The 20548-nt window shown below is 35.1% G+C and overlaps 1 protein-coding gene across 21 annotated transcripts in view; it reads right to left on the bottom strand.

Moving 5' to 3' along the window:
• CLASP2 (cytoplasmic linker associated protein 2) overlaps positions 1 to 20548 on the bottom strand; it is a 164019-nt gene that overhangs the window by 128417 nt on the left and 15054 nt on the right. For all 21 annotated transcript variants that reach the window (XM_046658508.1, XM_046658527.1, XM_046658583.1 and 18 more), the window contains exons 3-7: positions 18623 to 18726; positions 16787 to 16878; positions 15551 to 15626; positions 13642 to 13739; positions 5177 to 5247 (exon numbers count right to left, since the gene is read on the bottom strand). In XM_046658508.1, coding sequence (XP_046514464.1) covers positions 5177 to 5247; positions 13642 to 13739; positions 15551 to 15626; positions 16787 to 16878; positions 18623 to 18726 — 441 coding nt within the window. The remainder of the gene's footprint in view (positions 1 to 5176; positions 5248 to 13641; positions 13740 to 15550; positions 15627 to 16786; positions 16879 to 18622; positions 18727 to 20548) is intronic.

Below are 20548 nucleotides of genomic sequence, written 5' to 3'. Positions count from 1 at the left end.
TTTATAACAGAAGACTGCTGAAGTGCACAAACAGGAATAGCCCAGTTTCCATGATTAACTGCTCTCATTATGCAGGAAGCATTTCTGGCTGCCGTAAACAAATCACGTCAAAGGCAGCCCATCAAAGGCTGCTCTGTGTGCAGACAGCAGGGCCACATGGAACAAAGCTTGCTTCTGGTGGAGGAGACAGAACCTAGCCAGTGCGCAGCTGCAGGGACACGGAGCACCCTCCATCCAAGCTGCAGAATCATCAGCACATTATCAAGCTCGGAGAAGGCCCTGGGGCTCATGGTCACAAACGGTCATGTTTTAAAATCAACCTAAGAAGAGGGATGCTGTGCTTTTCACCAAAGGGTATGTAATAAACACATAAAAAACTAAGCTGTAAATTACCTTACTGAGTCTTATAAGCCAAATATCAAGGTAATTTCAAAGCCTAATTTCTATGCCTTATTTTATTGCCAGCCTCCCTGAGCAATTCTTTTCCCAGAAACTGTTAAACAGAGAAGCTGGGAAGTATTTCACAATGATTATACACCTAGACAGCATTAGACAAATCAGAATTATGCAAATTATGCATAGTTTTTTTTACAGTGAAAAGACTTACAGTCACAGCCACCAACACTGTTGGTGTTTACATCTCGGTTAACGTACGAGACTACCTAGAAGACACAATGACAACACCAGGCCCTGACATCATTACAGGCGGCCTGAAACTTTCAGCCTTTTCCTTCCTACAAGACTGGTGTTGCCTCCTTTCAGCCACAATCTGATTAATTTTAAATCCAGTTTCCTTCTAATAGCAGAGCTAATTCCACTGCACTTAAAGATTCTAACTTATTCTGTAACATGAGAATTAAAGTCAGGCTTAAAAAACCCTCAAGACAAAAAAATGCCTTGTATTTCTCACTATTCCTAAACTAAATGATGTGCTCCAATCTCTGATGATAAAATTTACTTTGTGTTCTTGAGTGTGCTATACTAATGTTCTAGAAAATCAAGCCAAAAAAATCAATCAAAACTTAAATCACAAGAATATAGATATGACAATTATGAAAGATCAGAGACAAAAGCATGAGATGTGAAATTATGTATCAGGATACGCATAAGAGGAGAAGAAAGAGAATAAAGACACAGACTATTTGTCCGAATAAATGTAAGTAAATAGTGTTAAACCATGTCACTCCCAGTCACATTTCTGTCCAGCCTAAAACCCTTCCTACTCCCAGAAGTCCATCAAAACTCCTCCCATTGCATACAAGGCCCTCACATCACAGTTCCGGCATACTTTTCTAACTACATCTCATACATGGTCCACCTTCCAAGCCACCCCTAGCCTCGCTGGGCTTCAGCCAGCCGTGGCTTCCTTTCTGTTTTTCAAATATACTAAGTTCTTTTCCACCTGTGCACCTTTATAATCATGTTTTCTCTGCCCAAAGCACTTTTCATACCATTTATCCCAAGACTAGCTCATTCTCATTTATCAGGTCTCAGTCCAAATATGTCAACTCTCAGAGAGGCTTGCCCTCTATTCTACCTAAAGTGGCACCACTGAATTACTTACAATCTCCAAGCCCTATTTACTTCACACTTAATGATTGTTTATATGACAACTTTTAGCTATAGCGGCTCTTAAAAAATTATACCACCTTAACAACAAATTATCTGATTTTTTTTGGTCTGTATTTAATAAAATGACTTCTTCATCCAAAAACATTCTAAATCAATATAAGAAGTGTGATGTTTCATTATTATGGTTTCAGTCAAAGACACACTAAAAATGTTTACTTACCATTAATAGTTTCTAGTCACTGAATATCATAGGGAACAAATCTGAATTAGATGCTATGTTTAGGAAAACTCACAACAATTTGCTTTGCATATGACCACCAAGTGAGGGAGAGAAGAGGTGGTATCTTCAATGCTTCTTCAGTCTGTTGTGTGCATCAACTATTTCCGCAAGGTTTCATGTTGAACCTTTATTTTGCCCGAAAATGTTTTCCTGTTCCATAACTTTAAAGTTTTAGTTTGAGTGCACAATAACAATGAGCCAACAAAGGGCTGAAAATTTTGTGGGGAAAATTGTGCAGAAATAAAAAAGAAGTGGAAATAAACCTTCATTACATTTCTTTAGGCACAAACTATTTATTCGCCTTCAAATTCTTACTTACAAAAGTTTGTTTTCAGTGTTCAATTGATATATTTTTCCACCTGTGAAAATTATTCAAGTATCCTGGGTTGGGATGAAACATACCATAATACTAGTGGAAATAGTTTTTTCATATAATGGCTCTTCACTCAGCAGCAAGGATTTTAGGAACAATTTAAATTAATTTCATTAAATTGATTAAACAAAGGGTGGTCGTATTTCTTCCATTACTGACTATAATCACTCTGGATATTCATTTACTTGTTTATAATCTACCTTCACTAGAATGTAGGCTTCATTGAGGGAGAAACTTTAACTGTCTTCTTCAGTGTTATGACATGATCTAATTTACATTTTAAAAAGATCATTCTCACTTGTGGGTAGAAAATAGATTCCATGGAGCAAACATGGAACAGAAATCTACAGCAGTGATCCAGGTAAAAGGTAAATTAGACACAGTAGGGTTTTAGCAGTGGAGATGGAAAAAAATAAGCAAATTTGTGATATATTAGGATTTCAGAGGCAGAAATGACTGATTAATTAGAATGGGGGATCCATTCAGGTTTCTAGCCTGTGCTGATAGTGTATCACTGGTTGAAATGGGTAAAGCGGGGAAGGAACAGATTTGAAGGCAAGGAAGAGACAACAGGGTTTCACTTTTGGACATGTTAAGCCTGAGATGCCTATTAGGCATCCAAATGGAAATGTCATCGAGGCCATAGGCTACCAAATCTAGAGCATAAGGGAGAGATGCATGAGGGCTAGAACTACACATTTGGGCGTCATCAGCAAATAGGTATCATTTAAAGCCTTTAGGCTGGATTAAATCACTGAGAGAGAATAAAGACAAAATAGTGAAGAAGCCTAGGCCCTGAGACCTGCCAACATGATAAACGGGCTTCCTTCTTCTAGTTTCCTCCCTTATTAACCAATCCATTAAAGCATACTACTGTCATCAAACTCATTATGACCAATTTCTACATCCCTATTTATATATATATATATATGTTTATACACATATATACTTTTTAGACTTTAACATTCAATTTGCCCATACTTGAAATATTCAGATCATAATCTCCAATAAAAACAAATCTCTGAAGACTCTCTCCAAGGTAAATAAATGCCAGATACTAACCCCAAACCTCCCTGTTTACGGAGAGATAAACAAGAGAAAAAGAAATAGGAATTAAAAGATAAGGAACAAAAAAATCTTCTATTTCGAAGGTAAAAGAAAGAACCTCACGAACCTGCCCAGATGGCCTAGTGGTTATAGTTCGGGACGCTCCTCTTCACTGGCCCGGGTTTGGTTCCCGGGCACAGAACCACTCTACTTGTCTGTCAGTAGCCATGCTATAGCGGCAGCTCACACAGAAGAACTAGGACTTACAACTAGAATATACAACTATGTATTGGGGCTTTGAGGAGGGGGGAAAAAGAGGAATATTGGCAACAGATGTTAGCTCAGGGTGAATCCCCCCTTGCAAAAAAAAAAAAAAGAATGACAGTACTTTCAAAATAAACCATATCCAAATAATAAATATTTTAGATTTATAATATGCATTCAACTTTTCACATAGTTGTAACTACATACTCTGCAATACACAAATGAGAATGCACTGTAAATGGTACGAAAACAAACAAGAATTTTAACAACTGTCCACCTTTCTGCTGTTTCTGCTTTCTACGGAAATGGACAGAGGTAACTGCTAGAAAAATAAGGACAAGGTACTTAAACACCTTCTATTCAGAGAAGAGAAGTGAGAAACAGTTGGCAGTCAGGGTGAGGACTGGTAGTGCTGAAGTCAATTTATGCTTCTAGAACTAACTTTAGATTAGGTTAGACACAATCTTTTTAACGCTAAATTCTCACTCCACCTGCCTTCCTGCAACAACAAGGCTCAGTCTTGGTTTAGTCCAGAGAAAAAGAACTAGATTCTATTAGTAACTAGTTTTATTATTATTTAACTATACAACTCATACACCAAATTTTTTCTCCAACATCATTTACATTACTAAGCTAAGCACTCTCTCTTTAATATGAACCTACGTGCCTAGGTGGAAAAACCATCTACACTATCTTTGGAAATAGAATATATTCTTTACATATATGGCTAATTAATATTTAAAGACTGAAGTCTAGGTAAATGCTACCCAATTAAAAAAAAAAAACCCACAAATTTAGCAACCTTACAATAAGAAGAGCAACCACAAAATCAAATGAATGCCAGATACTAACCCCAAACTTCCTTTAATTCCAGCTTGGTCTCATTCTAGTTAAGAAGCCAAAGAAGATTATGCTGGTGAAGTTCCTATGCCTGTGTCTCTTCACCAGCATCATAAGTGACAGTCTACACATTGGCGTAATAGAACCCATCAACCCCACAATTTCTACTAAAATTAACTAAGTAAATCAATTACCCTGGGAATAAAAAACACATTTGATTATTTTTTCACTTTATTATTTTTTGTGAGGAAGATTGGCCCTGAGCTAACATGTGTTGCTAATCTTCCTCCTTTTTGCTTGAGGAAGACTGTCAGTGAGCTAACATCAGTGCCAATCTTCCTCTATTTTATATGGGATGCCACCATAACATGGCTTGATGAGCATTGTGTAGGCCCACGCCCAGGATCCGAACCAACAAACCTCAGGCTGCTGAGGTGGAGTGCATAAACTTAACCACTACGCCACTGGGCCAGCCCTCAAAAGACATATTTTATGCATGGAACGTGGAGGGCAAGAGAGTCATCATATCTTCAACCCAGAAGGCACAAAAAAAATAAGGCAAAACAACAGAATTATTTTACACAATAGACTCATTAAATTTTCACTTACTCCAAGAGTCAGAGGATAGGTAACGATCAGCAGGAGGTAAAGACTTTGTTATTATATCCTAAGTTTCAAGCCACAAAATCAAAATCTGCTGAATCAGTGATATAGTTATCTTGGAAACGTATCTTTAGTGCCTAAAACTTTGTTAAACAGTCTTATAAATGTTTGAAAACTGGAATAACAATTATTCTTACCTTTGCAGAAACTCAAAATCATACCGCCTGAATTTTGCACTTCATCAAATTTGGCAAATATCATTTCTAATCTGGGAATAAAGAATAAATTTTATTTGTTTGTTTTACATACAGTTTAAACAGAAACAATTTCCTTCACTATCTCCCTGAGAAAAAAACAATTAGAGGAATTCAGTTAGTCCTACAACTCTCCTTTACAATTAACTCACTGACTGGAAGGAGACACAAAACCTCTCTTTTGAGTCAAGAGAAGCTGCCAAATACAGGTAGCACTCTACATACTCGCAGGCATGTTTGCAAAAAGGTAACTTTCACACAAGGCAGTTTTACATGTTTCTTCCATCATAAAATTATTTCTCCAACCCATCAAAATACTTCAGTTCCAATCGTAGAATGAATCCCACTCAGTCACCAAGACATCTTTAAAAAGCATATAAAAATCATGCTAAGGAAGCTTAAAGCAAACAAAAAAACAATGAAATATAAAATATCAGAAACTGAAGTGATGCTGATACAACTGATAATCTGATGTTTCCCCTATTAACTTATTTTCATTTTAACACCAATTCCATTAGCACTTCTGAATTTATATTCAGAAGTAGACTTTCTCTACACTTCTGCTATCACTTTCTTTTAGTTAAAAACATGTTTCTTATTACAAAAGCAATGAACACTCATTATAAAAGAAAATCTGGATATATAAGTAGGAACAAAGAAAAAAACACAATCTCACCATTCAGAGACTATTTAACTCTACATGTTCTGACACTTTATATTTATATATAAATTTTCTCCAGACCAAAATGGGATCATGCTAACAGCACTATTTTTTAGTCTACTTTGCCTTTACTTTCCAATATATCATGCTACGATTTATTCTTAAATTTATGACTTAAGAGATTTGGGGGAGGGTACAGAGCCATTGTCATGTTGTCTTTAATTGCCAAACGTTTCTCTCTAACGTACTCTTGCGTTTCTGTCATAATTTCACTTCTAAAACCTTAGTTAAAAACCTTGTTTCACATCCTATCATTTCTTACTTGTAAACTGAAGATGCAGATACTTTTGGCCTAAAATTTTTTTTTTAGTTGGAAACTTTTCAAGGAATTCATTATAATGGGGTTTCTAAACCTTAACCTCACGTTCTACCTCACCCTCCCATTAAATTCAACAATTAAAAGCACTTCAGTTGAAAGACACAGGTCTCTTCATCCTACACAGTATCTTCCAGAGAATCGAGCAGTCACTAGCCAGATTGCCCAGAGACAAGATGAGATGGGAGAGGGAACACTGGAACTGGAAGGTGGGATGTCAGAATGAAGACCAGACAGTCCAGAACAGAAAGGAGAGGACTTAGGCGAGCTCTTTGGGAAAAAGGCAGAACAAGATGTGAGGAAACATGAAATTAACACTCAGCTATAGAGAAGCAAAATCGGAGTAGGAAACTGCAGACAGAAAGCTCTGAGAGAGAAGAGAGTTGGTAAGGAATTGAGGTGGGGCAGATAAAATATACAGCAAGGAATGGAGACATAGGCAGCTTTAATGGGAAGAGGGGTCAACTGAAAATACTAGGGAAATATGACAGCAATGGAGTAAAGAGAAAGAAAGAAAAAAGGGTCAAGGTGGAAGATATCACCCAAAGGTCTTTTGGGGCTGGGCTGGGCTACCAAAGACACACAGAGATGCTTACCTCACACTCTTCATCTTTCTGCCAGCCCTCACTTTGCTCTTTATATACTTCCTATGACCATCCTGCTCTCTTCTTAGTCTCTCTTTCCTTCTAATGCTTCTCATCTTACCAACTTTCACGTGAAACAAACATTAACATTTGTTTGGTATTTACTGAAAAGATTTTCCCCTGTCAAAATTTTATAAGGAGTTAAGTTCACACCTTCCTATCTTTAAAACAAACAAACAAAAAACTAAACAGTATAATTTTCTTTCTATGTGGTCCTCACTGGACGACCCTCACCCCTGATCATTAAGCTGGAACTAATGAAAAGCTCCATATAAGCCATTTAGAAAAATAAGTTTATTCATAATGTTATACACATAATGATATACAAATATAATCTAGTGAAAAAGGAGGAAAGAACTTAAGAGCAGAAAAAAGAGACTAAGTTTTTTTTAAGTAATTCAGGAAGAAAAAAATTATGAAATTCAATGGAAGGAAAATACAACAGAGGCTAGAGTGTTCAAGAGATTATAAACAAAACTTAAGAAACCAAAGAATAGAGGCCAGTAAAGATCTAGGAAGGTTCTGACTCGGGATAAGGATAGAGACCAGTAAAGCTTTAGCATATAAGTGGAAAAGCAACTCTAACCAGAGTTCATATTTAAGTTCAGAGTCATAATAATAAATCACAGGTACAATATGAAAGAGATAATTAGGTATCTCAGAGCTTATCTTTTTTTGAGTAACAGCTTTAGTGAGATAAAACTCATACACCAGACAACTCACTTCTTTAAAGTGTACAGTGATTTTTAGTATATCCAGGGAGTTGTGCAACCATCATAACAAATTTTAGAACATCTTCATCACACCAAGGAACAACCTCATACCCATTAGCACTCACTCACCATCTCCCCTAATTTTCTCAGTCCTAGGAAACCACTAATCTAACTTTCTTTGCAAAGATTTGCCATATCTGGACATTTCATACAAATGAAATCATACAATATGCAGCCTTTTATGACTGGCTTCTTGCACTAATAATGTTTTCAAGGCTCATCTATGTTGTAGCATGTATCAGTCATTCCCGTTGATGGCCAAGTAATATTTCATTGTATGGATATACTACATCTTGTTTATCTACTCATCAGTTGATGGACATGTGGGGATGTGAGGTGTTTCCACTTTTTGGCTATTGTGAATATTCACAAAGCTGTTATAAACATCTGCATACAGTTTTTCACATGGACATCTGTTTTCCTATCTCTTGGGTATATAGCTAGGGGTAGAATTGCTGGGTCATATGGTAATTTTTTGTTTGACATTTTGAGGAGCTGCAAACTGTTTTCCAAAGTTACTGCACCATTTTACATTCCCACCAGCTATGCATCAGAGTTCTAATTGCCCTGCATCCTCATCCACACTTATTATTGTCTGTCTTTTTTACTTCAGCCATCCTAGTAGACATGAAGTATCTCATTGTAGTTTGCTTTTTTTTTTTTAAGATTGGCACCTGAGCTAACAACTGTTGCCAATCTTTTTTTTTTTTCCTGCTTTTTCTCCCCAAATCCCCCTAGTACATAGTTGTATATTTTTAAGTTGTGGATCCTTTTGGTTGTGGCATGTGGGATGCCGCCTCAGCATGGCCTAATGAGCGGTGCCACAACCGCGCCCAGGATCCAAACCGGCAAAACCCTGGGCCACCAAAGCGGAGCGTGAAAACTTAACCACTCAGCCACAGAGCTGGCCCCTCATTGTAGTTTTGATCTGTACTTCCCTGATGGCTAATGACACTGAGCATCTTTTTATGTGTTTATTGGCCACTTATATATCTTCTTTGAAAAAAGATCTATTTAAATCCTTTGCCTGTTTTTAAATTGAGTTCTCTCTCCTTTTACTGTTGAGTTGTAGGAGTTCTTTATATACTTGGGACATAAGTCTTTTATGAGATATATGATTTGCAAATATTTTTCCCATTATGTGGGTTTTCTTTTCAATTCTTGTTGATGTTCCATGAAGCACAAATTTTTAATATTGATAAAATACAATTTATTTTGGTGTCATATATAAGAAACCATTGCCTAGCATTCTCTAAAAGTTTTATTACTTTAGCTCTTACATTTAGTTCTATGATCCATTTTGAGTTAATTTTGGGCTATGGTACGAGGAAGACATCCAACTTTATTCTACTGGATGTGGAAATCCCATTTCCGCAGCACCATTTGTTGAAAAAACTATTCTTCTCCCACTGAATGGTGTTGGTACTTCTGACGAAAATCAACGGACCATAAATTTAAGGGTTTATTTCTGGACTCGTAAATTGTATCTATATGTCTAATGTTATGCCAGTACCACACTGTCAGAGCTTATCTTTTTAAAAGTAGCTGAGAGAGAAAAATAAATTTCAATTATTATTTTAAAAATATTTGACCAATAGCTTTATGTTATACTTAAGTTTAACTTTTAACAAAGAAGAATGTTTTGATATAAATATAAGGGTGGACGAAAATACAACTTCAACCTTAGAAGGCTGTATCCAACAGGAAATTTGGTAATCACAAAGAAGGCAGCATTTGAGAGGCAGAAATACCCCTTCTGAAAAATTAAAGTTAGAATAATCACTATGACAGAAGAATATAGTTTCAAATGAATGCAATGTTCAGTATAAAGTTAACTCTTGAGAATAAATGCTAGTGGAAAGAGGGAAACAGTAGTGGAAGAATCATCTGAAGAAATGGGTAAACCAAAATACATTTATTATTTTACCTCATAAAAGTTTCAGAACTCCTTAATATAAATGTGTCCAGTATTGTGAAGACTCAAAATACTACCTATAAAATAATGAGATCCTATGCCAAAACAAAGCACTCTACATGCTTAAGAAGCAAAGTTCACCACACCTTGTACCTATGCAAAGTCCTTCCCATTCCCTACTAGCTGCCAGAGAAGCATCATCGAGAAGAATGACACAATCACAGCACAGAGGAATGAACTATGGACTGGGAATCAGGAAGCCTTCAGCTTCTCACCAACTAGCTGTCACTGCTGGGGTCTGAGAGTCCACATCTGCCAAGTGGCTAGCCACTTAGAAGAAGGAGAAACCATATACAAGAATAGATAGAGTTAATAAGTCATTCGCTTATTTCAGTTAAGAACATTAAAGTATAAGCTACCTACATATCATAAAACCCTTATGAGGTTGATTCTGATTGGAGGAAAAATGAAATAAAGGAGTTCCCTCAAACAACTAAAATTATTTATAAAACATAGAAAGAAAGGAATATCATAGGCAAACCTTACGTTGAGCATAAATGCAAAAATCCTAAGCACATATGTGGACACAATTTATAACAAAGAGAACACCGAAGAAAGATGTTTTCAGTAAGTGGTGTTAGGTCAAGTGGATATCCATATGAAAAAAAATGTATCTGAAGCCCACCTCACACCATTTACCAAAAAGAAAATCTCATGTGGACTATAAAGCTAAATGTGACTAAAACTTCAAAACATTACACAGAGAATGTCTTCATGAAATTAAAAGCAAAGATTTCTTAAACCGGGCACAGAAATGTCTAGTCATAAAGGAAATGACTGAGAACTACATTAAAATTAAGAACCTACATACATCAAAAGATATCATCAAGGAAGTAAAATATCAAGTCACAGGCTGGGAGAAGATATTTAAAACATATATATAGCTGACAATGGGCTTATGTCTAGAATACATTTTAAAAAGTCCTATTAATAATTTTTTTAAATGACAGACCACCCAATTTTTAAAAAGGGGCAAGAAACCTGAAAAGACACTTCAAGAGAACATATCCACATACCTGATAAATATATGAAATGGTGCTCTTCTTTATTAGTAATCATAAAAATGCAGATTATAACCATAATGACAACACATGCACCAGAAACTTAAATTTAATAACAGTAAGACTAACAATACCAAATATCAGTGAAAATGCAGAATAACAGGAACTTGCAAATAGTGCTAGTGAGAATATAAATGGGTGTAACCACTCTGGAAAATTTTTCATCAATATCAACTAAAGGTGAACATATCCTATGTCCCAGCAATTCCATTCTTAGATATATTACAAGAGAATGAATACATATGTACACCAAAAGACATGAACAAGAAGGTTTTTAACAGCACTACTGATAAAAGCTACAAACTGAATACAACTCAAAAGTCCATCAACAGTATGTGTTGGTGGGAATGCAAACTGGTGCAGCCACTATGGAAAACAGTATGGAGATTCCTCAAAAAGTTAAGAATAAAAATACCTTATGACCCAGCCATCCCACTACTGGGTATCTATCCTAAGAACCTGAAATCAGCAATTCCAGAAGTTCCATGCACCTCTATCTTCATTGCAGCATTATTCACAATAGCCAAGTCATGGAACCAATCTAAGTGCCCAGCAACTGATGATTGGATAAAGAAGTTGTGGTATATACATACAATGGACTACTACTCAGCCATAAAAAAGGACAAAGTCGTCCCATTCACAACAACATGGATAGACCTTGAGGGTATTATGTTGAGTGAAATAAGCCAGACAGAGAAAGACAAACTCTGTATGATTCCACTCATAGGTAGTAGTTAACATATGGACAAAGAGAACTGATCCGTGGTTGCCAGGGGAAAGGGGGGTGGGGGGAGGGCACTAGGGTTGAAGTGGTGTAACTACAACATGGCTAATAATAATGTACAACTGTAATTTCACAAGGATGTCAACTTTTATAACCTTAATAAAAAAAAAATCAAAAAAAAGAAAGTCTATCAACAGTATGGATTCATAAAGTATAGCCTATTCATACAATGGAAAACTATATGGCAATGAAAATTAACAACTGTAGCTGGATCCAACAACCCAAAAAAATCTTAAAAAGCTAGTGTTAACTGAATGAAGCCAGACACAAAAGAGTACATCCCATATGATTCTATTTATAAAAATTCAAAAACAGGCAAAACTAAACTATGGTGATAGAAGTCAGGCTTGTGGTTACTTTTGGAAAGGAGAGAAAAGGCACAAATTAAAAAGGCTTTGGGGAGGCTTCTGGAATGTTGTAATGTTCGACTTCACCTGTGTGGATACATGGGTGTATTCACTTTGTAATAATTTACAGAGCTGCATACTTATGATTTACATACTTCTCTGTATGGATGTCATACTTGAATAAAAATTTTAAATACTTTAATAAAAAATAATTTCAATATAAATTTTAAGATATATAATGTAACATATATTCATACATATACACTGTCACACACACAAATACATATGTTAACATCATTTCTTTCATCCACATAAAATGATGCAGAATTTACCCAAATGAAACTCTTGTTAGCTCTGGAATGAGAAAGTGAATGAACGAATAAGTAAACAAAATGCATATTTATTGGACAACCTTATTACCAAAAAGTAATTGGTACTGGAAAAAATCTATATGGTAAGAGAGGCAGCCAGATATGATGAGACCTATGATAACAGAACATACCACCACCTATGAAGTAGTCTCGCTCCTCCTGACACGTCTCACCAAAAATCTGATCAAGCACTGAGATCCAATTACCAATTTACAGGATATAAAGACAGAAGAACATGTTAAACCACCACAGGAAAAGAATTAGCAATATCCAGAATATGGAAACTTTATAGGATAAACTACCCAGTTTATTCAACAAACAGAAGGAAAAAAAGTATTGGGGGTACACAAAGACATGAAAAGACTTATAAAACGTATCAACTAATTGTTGGACTTTATTTGGATACTGATTCAAACAAACTGTTAAAAATACATACATACTTAGGACATTTATGTAACGACTGGAAATCTGAACCCCGACTGGATATTTGGTATTACAGAATTATTTGCAAAAAAAATTAAGGCATGATGACGGAACTGTGGTTGTAACTGAAAAGAATTTTTTTTTCCTTTAAAAATATATTGAATAATTACAGATGAAATGTTATGATGACTTGGATTTGCTTCAAAATAATATAGGACAAAAGTAAGGGTATAACATACAAAATGGGCCATGAGTTAATTGTTAAAGCTGGGTAATGGGTACATGAAGGTTAATTACACTATTCCGTCTACTTTAGTTGGAAATTTTCCATAATAAAAAGCTAAGAAAAAAATCCTTTCAGGTCCCCTTAAAATGGAGATGAAAATTTCATTACAAAAAGAAAATTTAATTGGAATAATATCTTTAATAAAAATATAAAAAACTCCGAGAAGTACTAAATAAAAATGTACCTTTGAAAAAAATGTTCTGATACACTACAAGCTTATCAACAGGATTTTTACTGATCTGACTGATGATGCTCTACTCGGATATCTTAATTTTCTTTTTATTTGACTAGGTTTTAAGAGTATTGACTGATTCTTATATAGTTTTCTGTTATCCAGTATCGTTGTATGGCACCTTCCAACACTGGGTACTCAAAAAATATTTACTTAACGAATAGCTTAATATTTTTAATAAATCCTTGCTCAAGCATCTTCCAAATAATGACCATTACTGTCTGGTATCAAAAGATAGTTACCTGACAATGATATTGAATTACATATTAAATAATAAACAATATATAAGTATATAATGAAACTGTCCAAAAAAATTACAGCACCTTAAGAACTTTTTAAACAGTGATAACCCATATATCTTTTTGTATCTTTTGAATTTGAAAACATTTCAGAAAATTGAACCAATTTAAAATAAACATATGAAATTAAAAACCTGTAAAACCAGTGGCAAAAAAATAAATTTAGCAAGACTTACCTAGCAGAAGGAATTCCTCTCTTACAAAGGTCCACTCTCACTTTCTCTCCCACATGTCTATAAATCTCCACTATAGCCAATATTGCAGCATCTCTCACCTGCCAAAGAATTCAGAATTTACAAAAAAAAAAACCCTTACATGAAATACAATAAAATACTTCACCTCAAGGTAACATTACACTAGCAGACCCACTTGAAGCTCCAAGTTGGTTTTAACGCCTCTAAACTCCTAAGAGATAATGGCAAGTCTTTAACAAAAACCAAGAGGATGTGCCAAGAAACCTCTAGAGAAGGTTGTAAAAGGTTTTACAGAAATCTAAGAGATGTGTAAATAAAAGTTACTAATGTGGCTTTTAAAAAATCTTCTATTTGGGGCCAGCCCTGATGGCCTAGTGGTTAAAGTTCGGCGTGCTCTGCATCAGTGGCCCAGGTTCAGTTCCTAGGTGTGGAACCATAGTACTCGTCTGTTAGTGGTCATACTGTGGCAGTGGCTCATGTTGAAAAAAAAAAGAGGAAGATGGGCAACAGATGTTAGCTCAGGATGAATCCTTCTCAGAAAAAAAAAAAACCAACTTCCATTTGTAATAAGATTGTGTAAAGAACTGCCAATAAGAGTATGAATACAAATCATCATGGTTAATATATTTTCCTGGAATAAAACTGCTTTTCAAGAACGTGGCCTGAACTCAAACAGATATTTATACACCAAAGTTCACAGCATCATTATTCGTAATAGCCAAAAGGTAGAAACAACCCAAATGTCCATCCACGGATGAATGGATAAACAAAATGTGGTATAAACATACCATGGAGTATTATTCAGCCTTAAAAAGGAAAGAAAAGAAATTCTGACACATGCTACAACATGATGAACCTGGAAGACTTTACGCTAAGTGAGATCTGCCAGATACAAAAGGGCAAATATTGTATGGTTCCACTTTTGTGAGGTACATAGAGTAGTCAAATTCGTACGGAGAAAAATTAAAATGTGGTTGCCAGGAGCTGGGGGGTTGGGGAAAAGGGGAGTTATTATTTAATGGGTAGAGTTTTAGTTTGGGAAGATGAAAAAGTTCTGGAAATGGCTGGTGGTGATGGTTGTAGAACAGTGTGAATGTACTTAACGCCAATGAACTATACCCTTAAAAATGGCTGGAATGGTAAATTTTATGTTGTCTATATTTTACCACAATTAAAAGAAAAAAAATGTGGCCTAAAGACAGGAATTTGGAAGACAGCTCTAGTTCCCTTTCACAGCTCACTGTCAAAGAGCAAATGAAGAGACAGAACTCTCTACAAACCTCCAGAGGCAGAGCTAGGACGTGAAAGCAGGGAAAATCTTATCCAGGGTAAATTCGAATGCCCAAGCTGTGCCACAAAGGTTACAGCTAAGATTCAACTCAACCAGGAAGGACAAGATCCAGAACACGCTCCTGTTATCATGCCTATAGTATAAGCAACTCAGGTAAAGAAATGTCTAACAAGTGATATACCACTGGCACAAATTCTCTCTGTTAAATAGGGTTATGACTGTTGCAAAAAGTTGTTGTTACACAACCACATTCAGAAATGAAGAAAGGAAGCTGACAACCTGTCCTCACAATTAACATATAGGAGGACTACAGAAGGGAATCCAGGTTCTTTGTCACTCAATCTTTCAAACTCAAGAACTATTCTTTAAGTCTCATCTCTTAATACTAGCCTTAACAAACTGACAAACTTAAGCAACTTATGTGAATATAATGTGTTCTTAAAATCTAACTTTGGTGGATTAGAAAAAATGAGGTGAAATCTTTATTTCACTACCCCCCACCACCCTCTCTTGTCTTCTTTTTAAAAATGGAATAAGAGCACTTGAAAGGAAGGAGTACCCAAAAAACTAATCAATGCTTGAATGTAAATAAAATTTTACCTGACTGTTGGAATCTCCAAATAGGATACACAAATGTGGTACCAACTTGCTGAGGACTAGTGGCTGAGCCCCAAAACTAAATATAATTTGAAAGAAAAATAAAGAGAATTTGGTTTTAATCAAACAGTAAACAAAATATCCTTATACTTTCTTCTTGTCTGTATCAACAAGACAAATATGGTGGAAAGCATGGGCACACATCATTAGAACATGAAGGAAATGAGACAAGCAAGAACTAATTCTAAACAATGTGAAATATGCAAACTTGAATAATCATAACTGACAATGAAATTGTCACCACATGATCCAACAAAGCAAAATGTTCAACCAATGGCACTCTTAACTTAGCAACCTATCAATAACTCAAGAAAATTTAAGCTTTTGCTTCAAAATAGTGAATTTTTTAGACTCTGGGTCTCAAATAAATTTGCATTCCAATAAAATCTTTATTTATGCTTATTTTGATGAGGTCATGGGTTGAAAGCAAATGACAGGAGAGCCGAAAACCACAAAAGCTGTGCAGACTGAACGCACTTACAAGCTCTAGATGGCAGAAAGGACCATAGAGGAGTAAAAGAAAATAAATGAAGGTATAGTTAGAGAAAAAGAAGTAACACTATAGGAAAAGTTGAAAGCTACTATATATTACCTATCTTGTCACAAAGAATTTGAAAAAATAATCCAGAAAGAGAACAAAAGCCCCAGTTTACAATTTCTTCACACCAGAATTCTGAACTCTGTGGCATCTATGCTGTCAGAACTCTGCACACTGCTACCAGATTCACCGTCTAGCTACCTGGGAGAGTCTTGTTCAGTCTACAATTTTGGTAACCAACCACACTGCTCTAGAAAGCCAAGGAGGGGGAAATGGCCACAACATCCGAAACACCACTTAATTAAAAACAATTCCAAACTGGGTCCAGAAGAGAAGTAGATCCTAAGTTATATCAGCATACTTATTATATGACTAGCTACTTTGGTTAGCAACTATTAACATACTAAGAAAAAGACATTATCTTTGACTAATAATTTCAAATTAACAATACGAAAGATAACATACACACAAAAAATTAACAGATAAAGGTATCAAATAAAATAAAAACTCCTGTACCAGAGAGCAATGAATAACTATTTAAAATTTGTTATTTCCATAGCTTTCCTTGAGTCTTGTGAAATGGATATTGTCTTTTTTATGGAAAAATGAAAATGGCTATTTTCAGTAATCATAAAACTTACATGTTTAAGGTTTCAATAAGACACAGACACACGCCTTCTCGAGATCGAAAATTCTTGTGTTTAAAACCAGAAGTCAACTGTTCCCAAATGTACTATTTAAAAGAAAAGTAAACATGTATAACAAAAAATTAAATACCTCATGTTATAATCTTTTATCTATTCCCAACCTTACCAGCAACCTTAGTGGTAAGAGAATTTTCCCATGAGACTATTTCTCTACAAGTTTTTCTAAGCCAAATTTGCACCAATGCTGCTCTTACCCATTTTTTTAATATCTTAACACATTTTTAGTTCACTTTAGATTTCAATTATTCTCAGAAAAACTATGTCCCAAATCTAAAAACCTTAGAATTTCCAAGGACAGAGAATTTCTTCTAAGCTTTAGAAACCTTCAATAACAATGCTACCATTATAAGCCCAGTAGTCCAGTAAGCATTTAAAAGGTCCAATGTTGCCTAGCAACTACTGTAGACTGTCACACTGAACAGGCTTTTTCAACATTTTATAATTCAGGCTTTTCTCCTTTTATCACTGGATCCATACACAGAAACATATTTGGGCAAGTCATTTTACTGCTACCTCCTATAATTTTCTTTTGGGAAAAGCATACATAAACCTAAACAAATAAGCTAAAACAACTATACGGGTTTGGTATAAGAAAGAATCCATCTTTATTTTCCCAAACATAACGCCAATTGTCCCAATCAATTCTTTTTCCATATTTACAAACATCACCCTTATCATTTACTAAATTCATGTACATGTACATACACGCACGCACGCACGCACGCACGCACACACACACACCCCTCTTCCTGGACTTTATTCTTTCTGGATTCTGTATTCAGTTTTACTAATATAGTTCTCTCTCTCTCTGCCAAACTTTCTGGAAGGTAACTTGGCAGTTTACAAAAAAAATCTTAAATGTGAATCACCTGACTCAGCAACACCATCTCTGAAACACTAGTCTATATAAACACTTATATTTACGTCCAAAGATACATGTACAAGGATGCCCCGTATAGTACTGTTTGTAATAACAGCATGTCAAAAGCAAGTCAAAATTTGAACCCTTAAACAAGTGTTGAAGGATACCCACCAAACTATTAACAAGGACTTAGCACTAAGGTACAAAATATCTGCAAAAACAGTTTACTTTTACAATTCAATACACTTTGATGTTTTATAAAATATATGTAATACTATAATGTTTAAATGGTATTTTAAATGATAACACATAATATCATTATGTATACTGTAAATTCTGATTTTCCACTTAACATGAGCTATTCTTTAAATCCTTGTTTACATGTCAATTTATTTTTACTTTCAAAACATCTCCATAAGGGCAAATTTTTTCTACTGTATTCATAAAACATGGGTCACTGTCATAGAATATATGCCTTATATTATTAGTAACCACCTGTTAAAAAATTTGCTTCCTGTCTCTGCGACTTGCAGAAATTAATACAACATGTAGTAGTTCCCAAAATAAGCTTTCTCACTGAACACTATAATTTGCAGGTAAGGAAAACCAGAAAATCCTAAAGAATAATATAATCAGTATATTGTCAAATCTCTAAAATCTCTGAAGTAGCTTTTTAAAAAAACATTCAAGAGTAGAAAATACGAAAAGGAAAAGCAAAAAGCCAAAAAGTTAAATATTAACATTTTATCTTAAATTGCAGCTTCTCTAAAGCATTAGCAACAATTCATTGTTTAAAATTTCAGCCTTCACATCCCCTGGGGCTTCACTGACTTGCCGTGATTACCATCTATCTTTACCGATATTTCATCATTAATTAGCAAAATCCGAATTTTAAAATGTAGGCCTACCATAGGTGATGCTACTTGATCCATTAACTTCAATATCAGAGTCTGGGTTTCATCTCGAACCTTGTCTTTGGCATCTCCCATTCTGTCTATTAAAGCTACAATAACTAGAGAAAGACAGGGGGGGAAAGAATAAATATTTATAATTCATCTCCATTATAAGCTATAGTTTACAAAATTACAAACAGCAATTGTTTCCATAAATGAAAAGTTATCAGGTAAGCAAATTTTTTTAAGTTTTTTACTCTTGAGTCCAATCAAAAATAACTGAGAAGCAAGTTTCAAAAGAATAGATGCAGTATGACATTTACTTATAATAATAATGTTTAAAAACCAGGCAAGATGAAGTATTATTCTATTTAGAGATACATATAGATAGTTAAGCTCTACAAACCAGCAAGGGAATGATTATCCCAAAGGTCATGACAGTGGTTACCTCTAGTAGAGGGAGGAACATGTCATCAGGAAATGCAGAGAGGGAGTATCTAAGGAACTGGCAAAGTTCTACTTTCTTGACCCAGGCACAGGCAAGTGTTGGTTTTATAATTATTCTTCAAATTGTATATGTTTGTTATGCATTGTTCCATATGTACGAGATATCACTCAACTGAGAAAAACAAAAGCCTAGGCCCCTGAGATTGAGGTCTTTCTCTACTACGTCCAAGACTTTGGCATAATGCCCATAATAAGCATTTAGAAGTGTCAGCAGAAGTCTTCCTCAAAGATCTGTAAATAATATAATGACCAGTGAATTATCCTTCAACATGTTGAACATTCAAGAGATAATTATTGGGAATCCAAAATAGAGCTTTTCACCCTGTAGACTCTCAATAAGAACTTGTTAAACAAATGAATAAATCCATCACACTGGAATTTGGACAGTGAAACAAGGAAGAACTTTAAAGCATAGCTGTTAGCATATTTTATTCTCTGCATTGTACAAGACGCAAAACTGATGACCAGAAATCCTGATTATTCTAAAACTCTTTCTACAATACCATTCTGGATTAAAACTCTCTGTTTAAGGTCTGTAAATTATGAGACCCTTTACTGAATTTAGTTATCATAAAACCAGGGTTGGTGATCAGTGTTAAATGTAAATTATATTATTTTTTTTTTGGCAGAAAATTTTATCTTTCCACAGTACATGTGGTCACAAAAGAAAATTTAAATATTTTACATTAAAAAATTAATAGAGCCCATACTCTTTTTGGAACTTTGTCTGAAACTGGACATGAATCTCAATTTTCCTGAAACATCTCTTCACTTTTGTTTTTTTTTTAAAGATTGGCACCTGAGCTAACAACTGCTGCCAATCTTCCTTTTTTTCCCCGCTTTTTTTTCCCCCAAATCCCCCCAGTACCTAGTTGTATATTTTAGTTGTGGGTCCTTCTAGTTGTGGCATGTGGGATGCCACCTCAACATGGCCTAACGAGCGGTGCCATGTCTGTGCCCAGGATCCAAACCCTGGGCCGCCGAAGCAGAGTGCATGAACTTAACCACTCGGCCACGGAGCCGGCCCTATCATCTCTTCAGTTTTAACGTAAAAAGACAAAAAAATACCCATAAGGATAGTTAATAACCTAAGTGCACCAAAAGAAAACAATGTCATTCACATCAAGTTACATATATCTAAGGTTACATTAAAAAAGAAAACCTTCAGCACACAATTTAATTCTATTCCTTCCTTTTACAGAAAGGCTCCTAAAGTGGTTTGGCTAAGGTCTAAGACAGGATAAAACAAGAAAGCTAATCCCGGAACTCTTAGTCTAGTACTGTAACACTGTAAGAGTACACAGATATAATGCTTATCTTGCAGAGCTATTGTACAAATGAGAAATAATGTGAGGATAATCTTTTGTGTACGTGAAGTAGATAAGCCCAGTAAATGAGTAAAAAGTAGGCAGTCAATAAATGGTAGCAAAGTTG

The sequence above is a fragment of the Equus quagga genome, chromosome 1, assembly GCF_021613505.1.
Source record: "Equus quagga isolate Etosha38 chromosome 1, UCLA_HA_Equagga_1.0, whole genome shotgun sequence".
Classification (NCBI taxonomy): Eukaryota; Metazoa; Chordata; class Mammalia; order Perissodactyla; family Equidae; genus Equus; species Equus quagga.
Note: the sequence above shows the minus strand (reverse complement) of the source record. Positions and strands in the feature narration are given on the sequence as shown.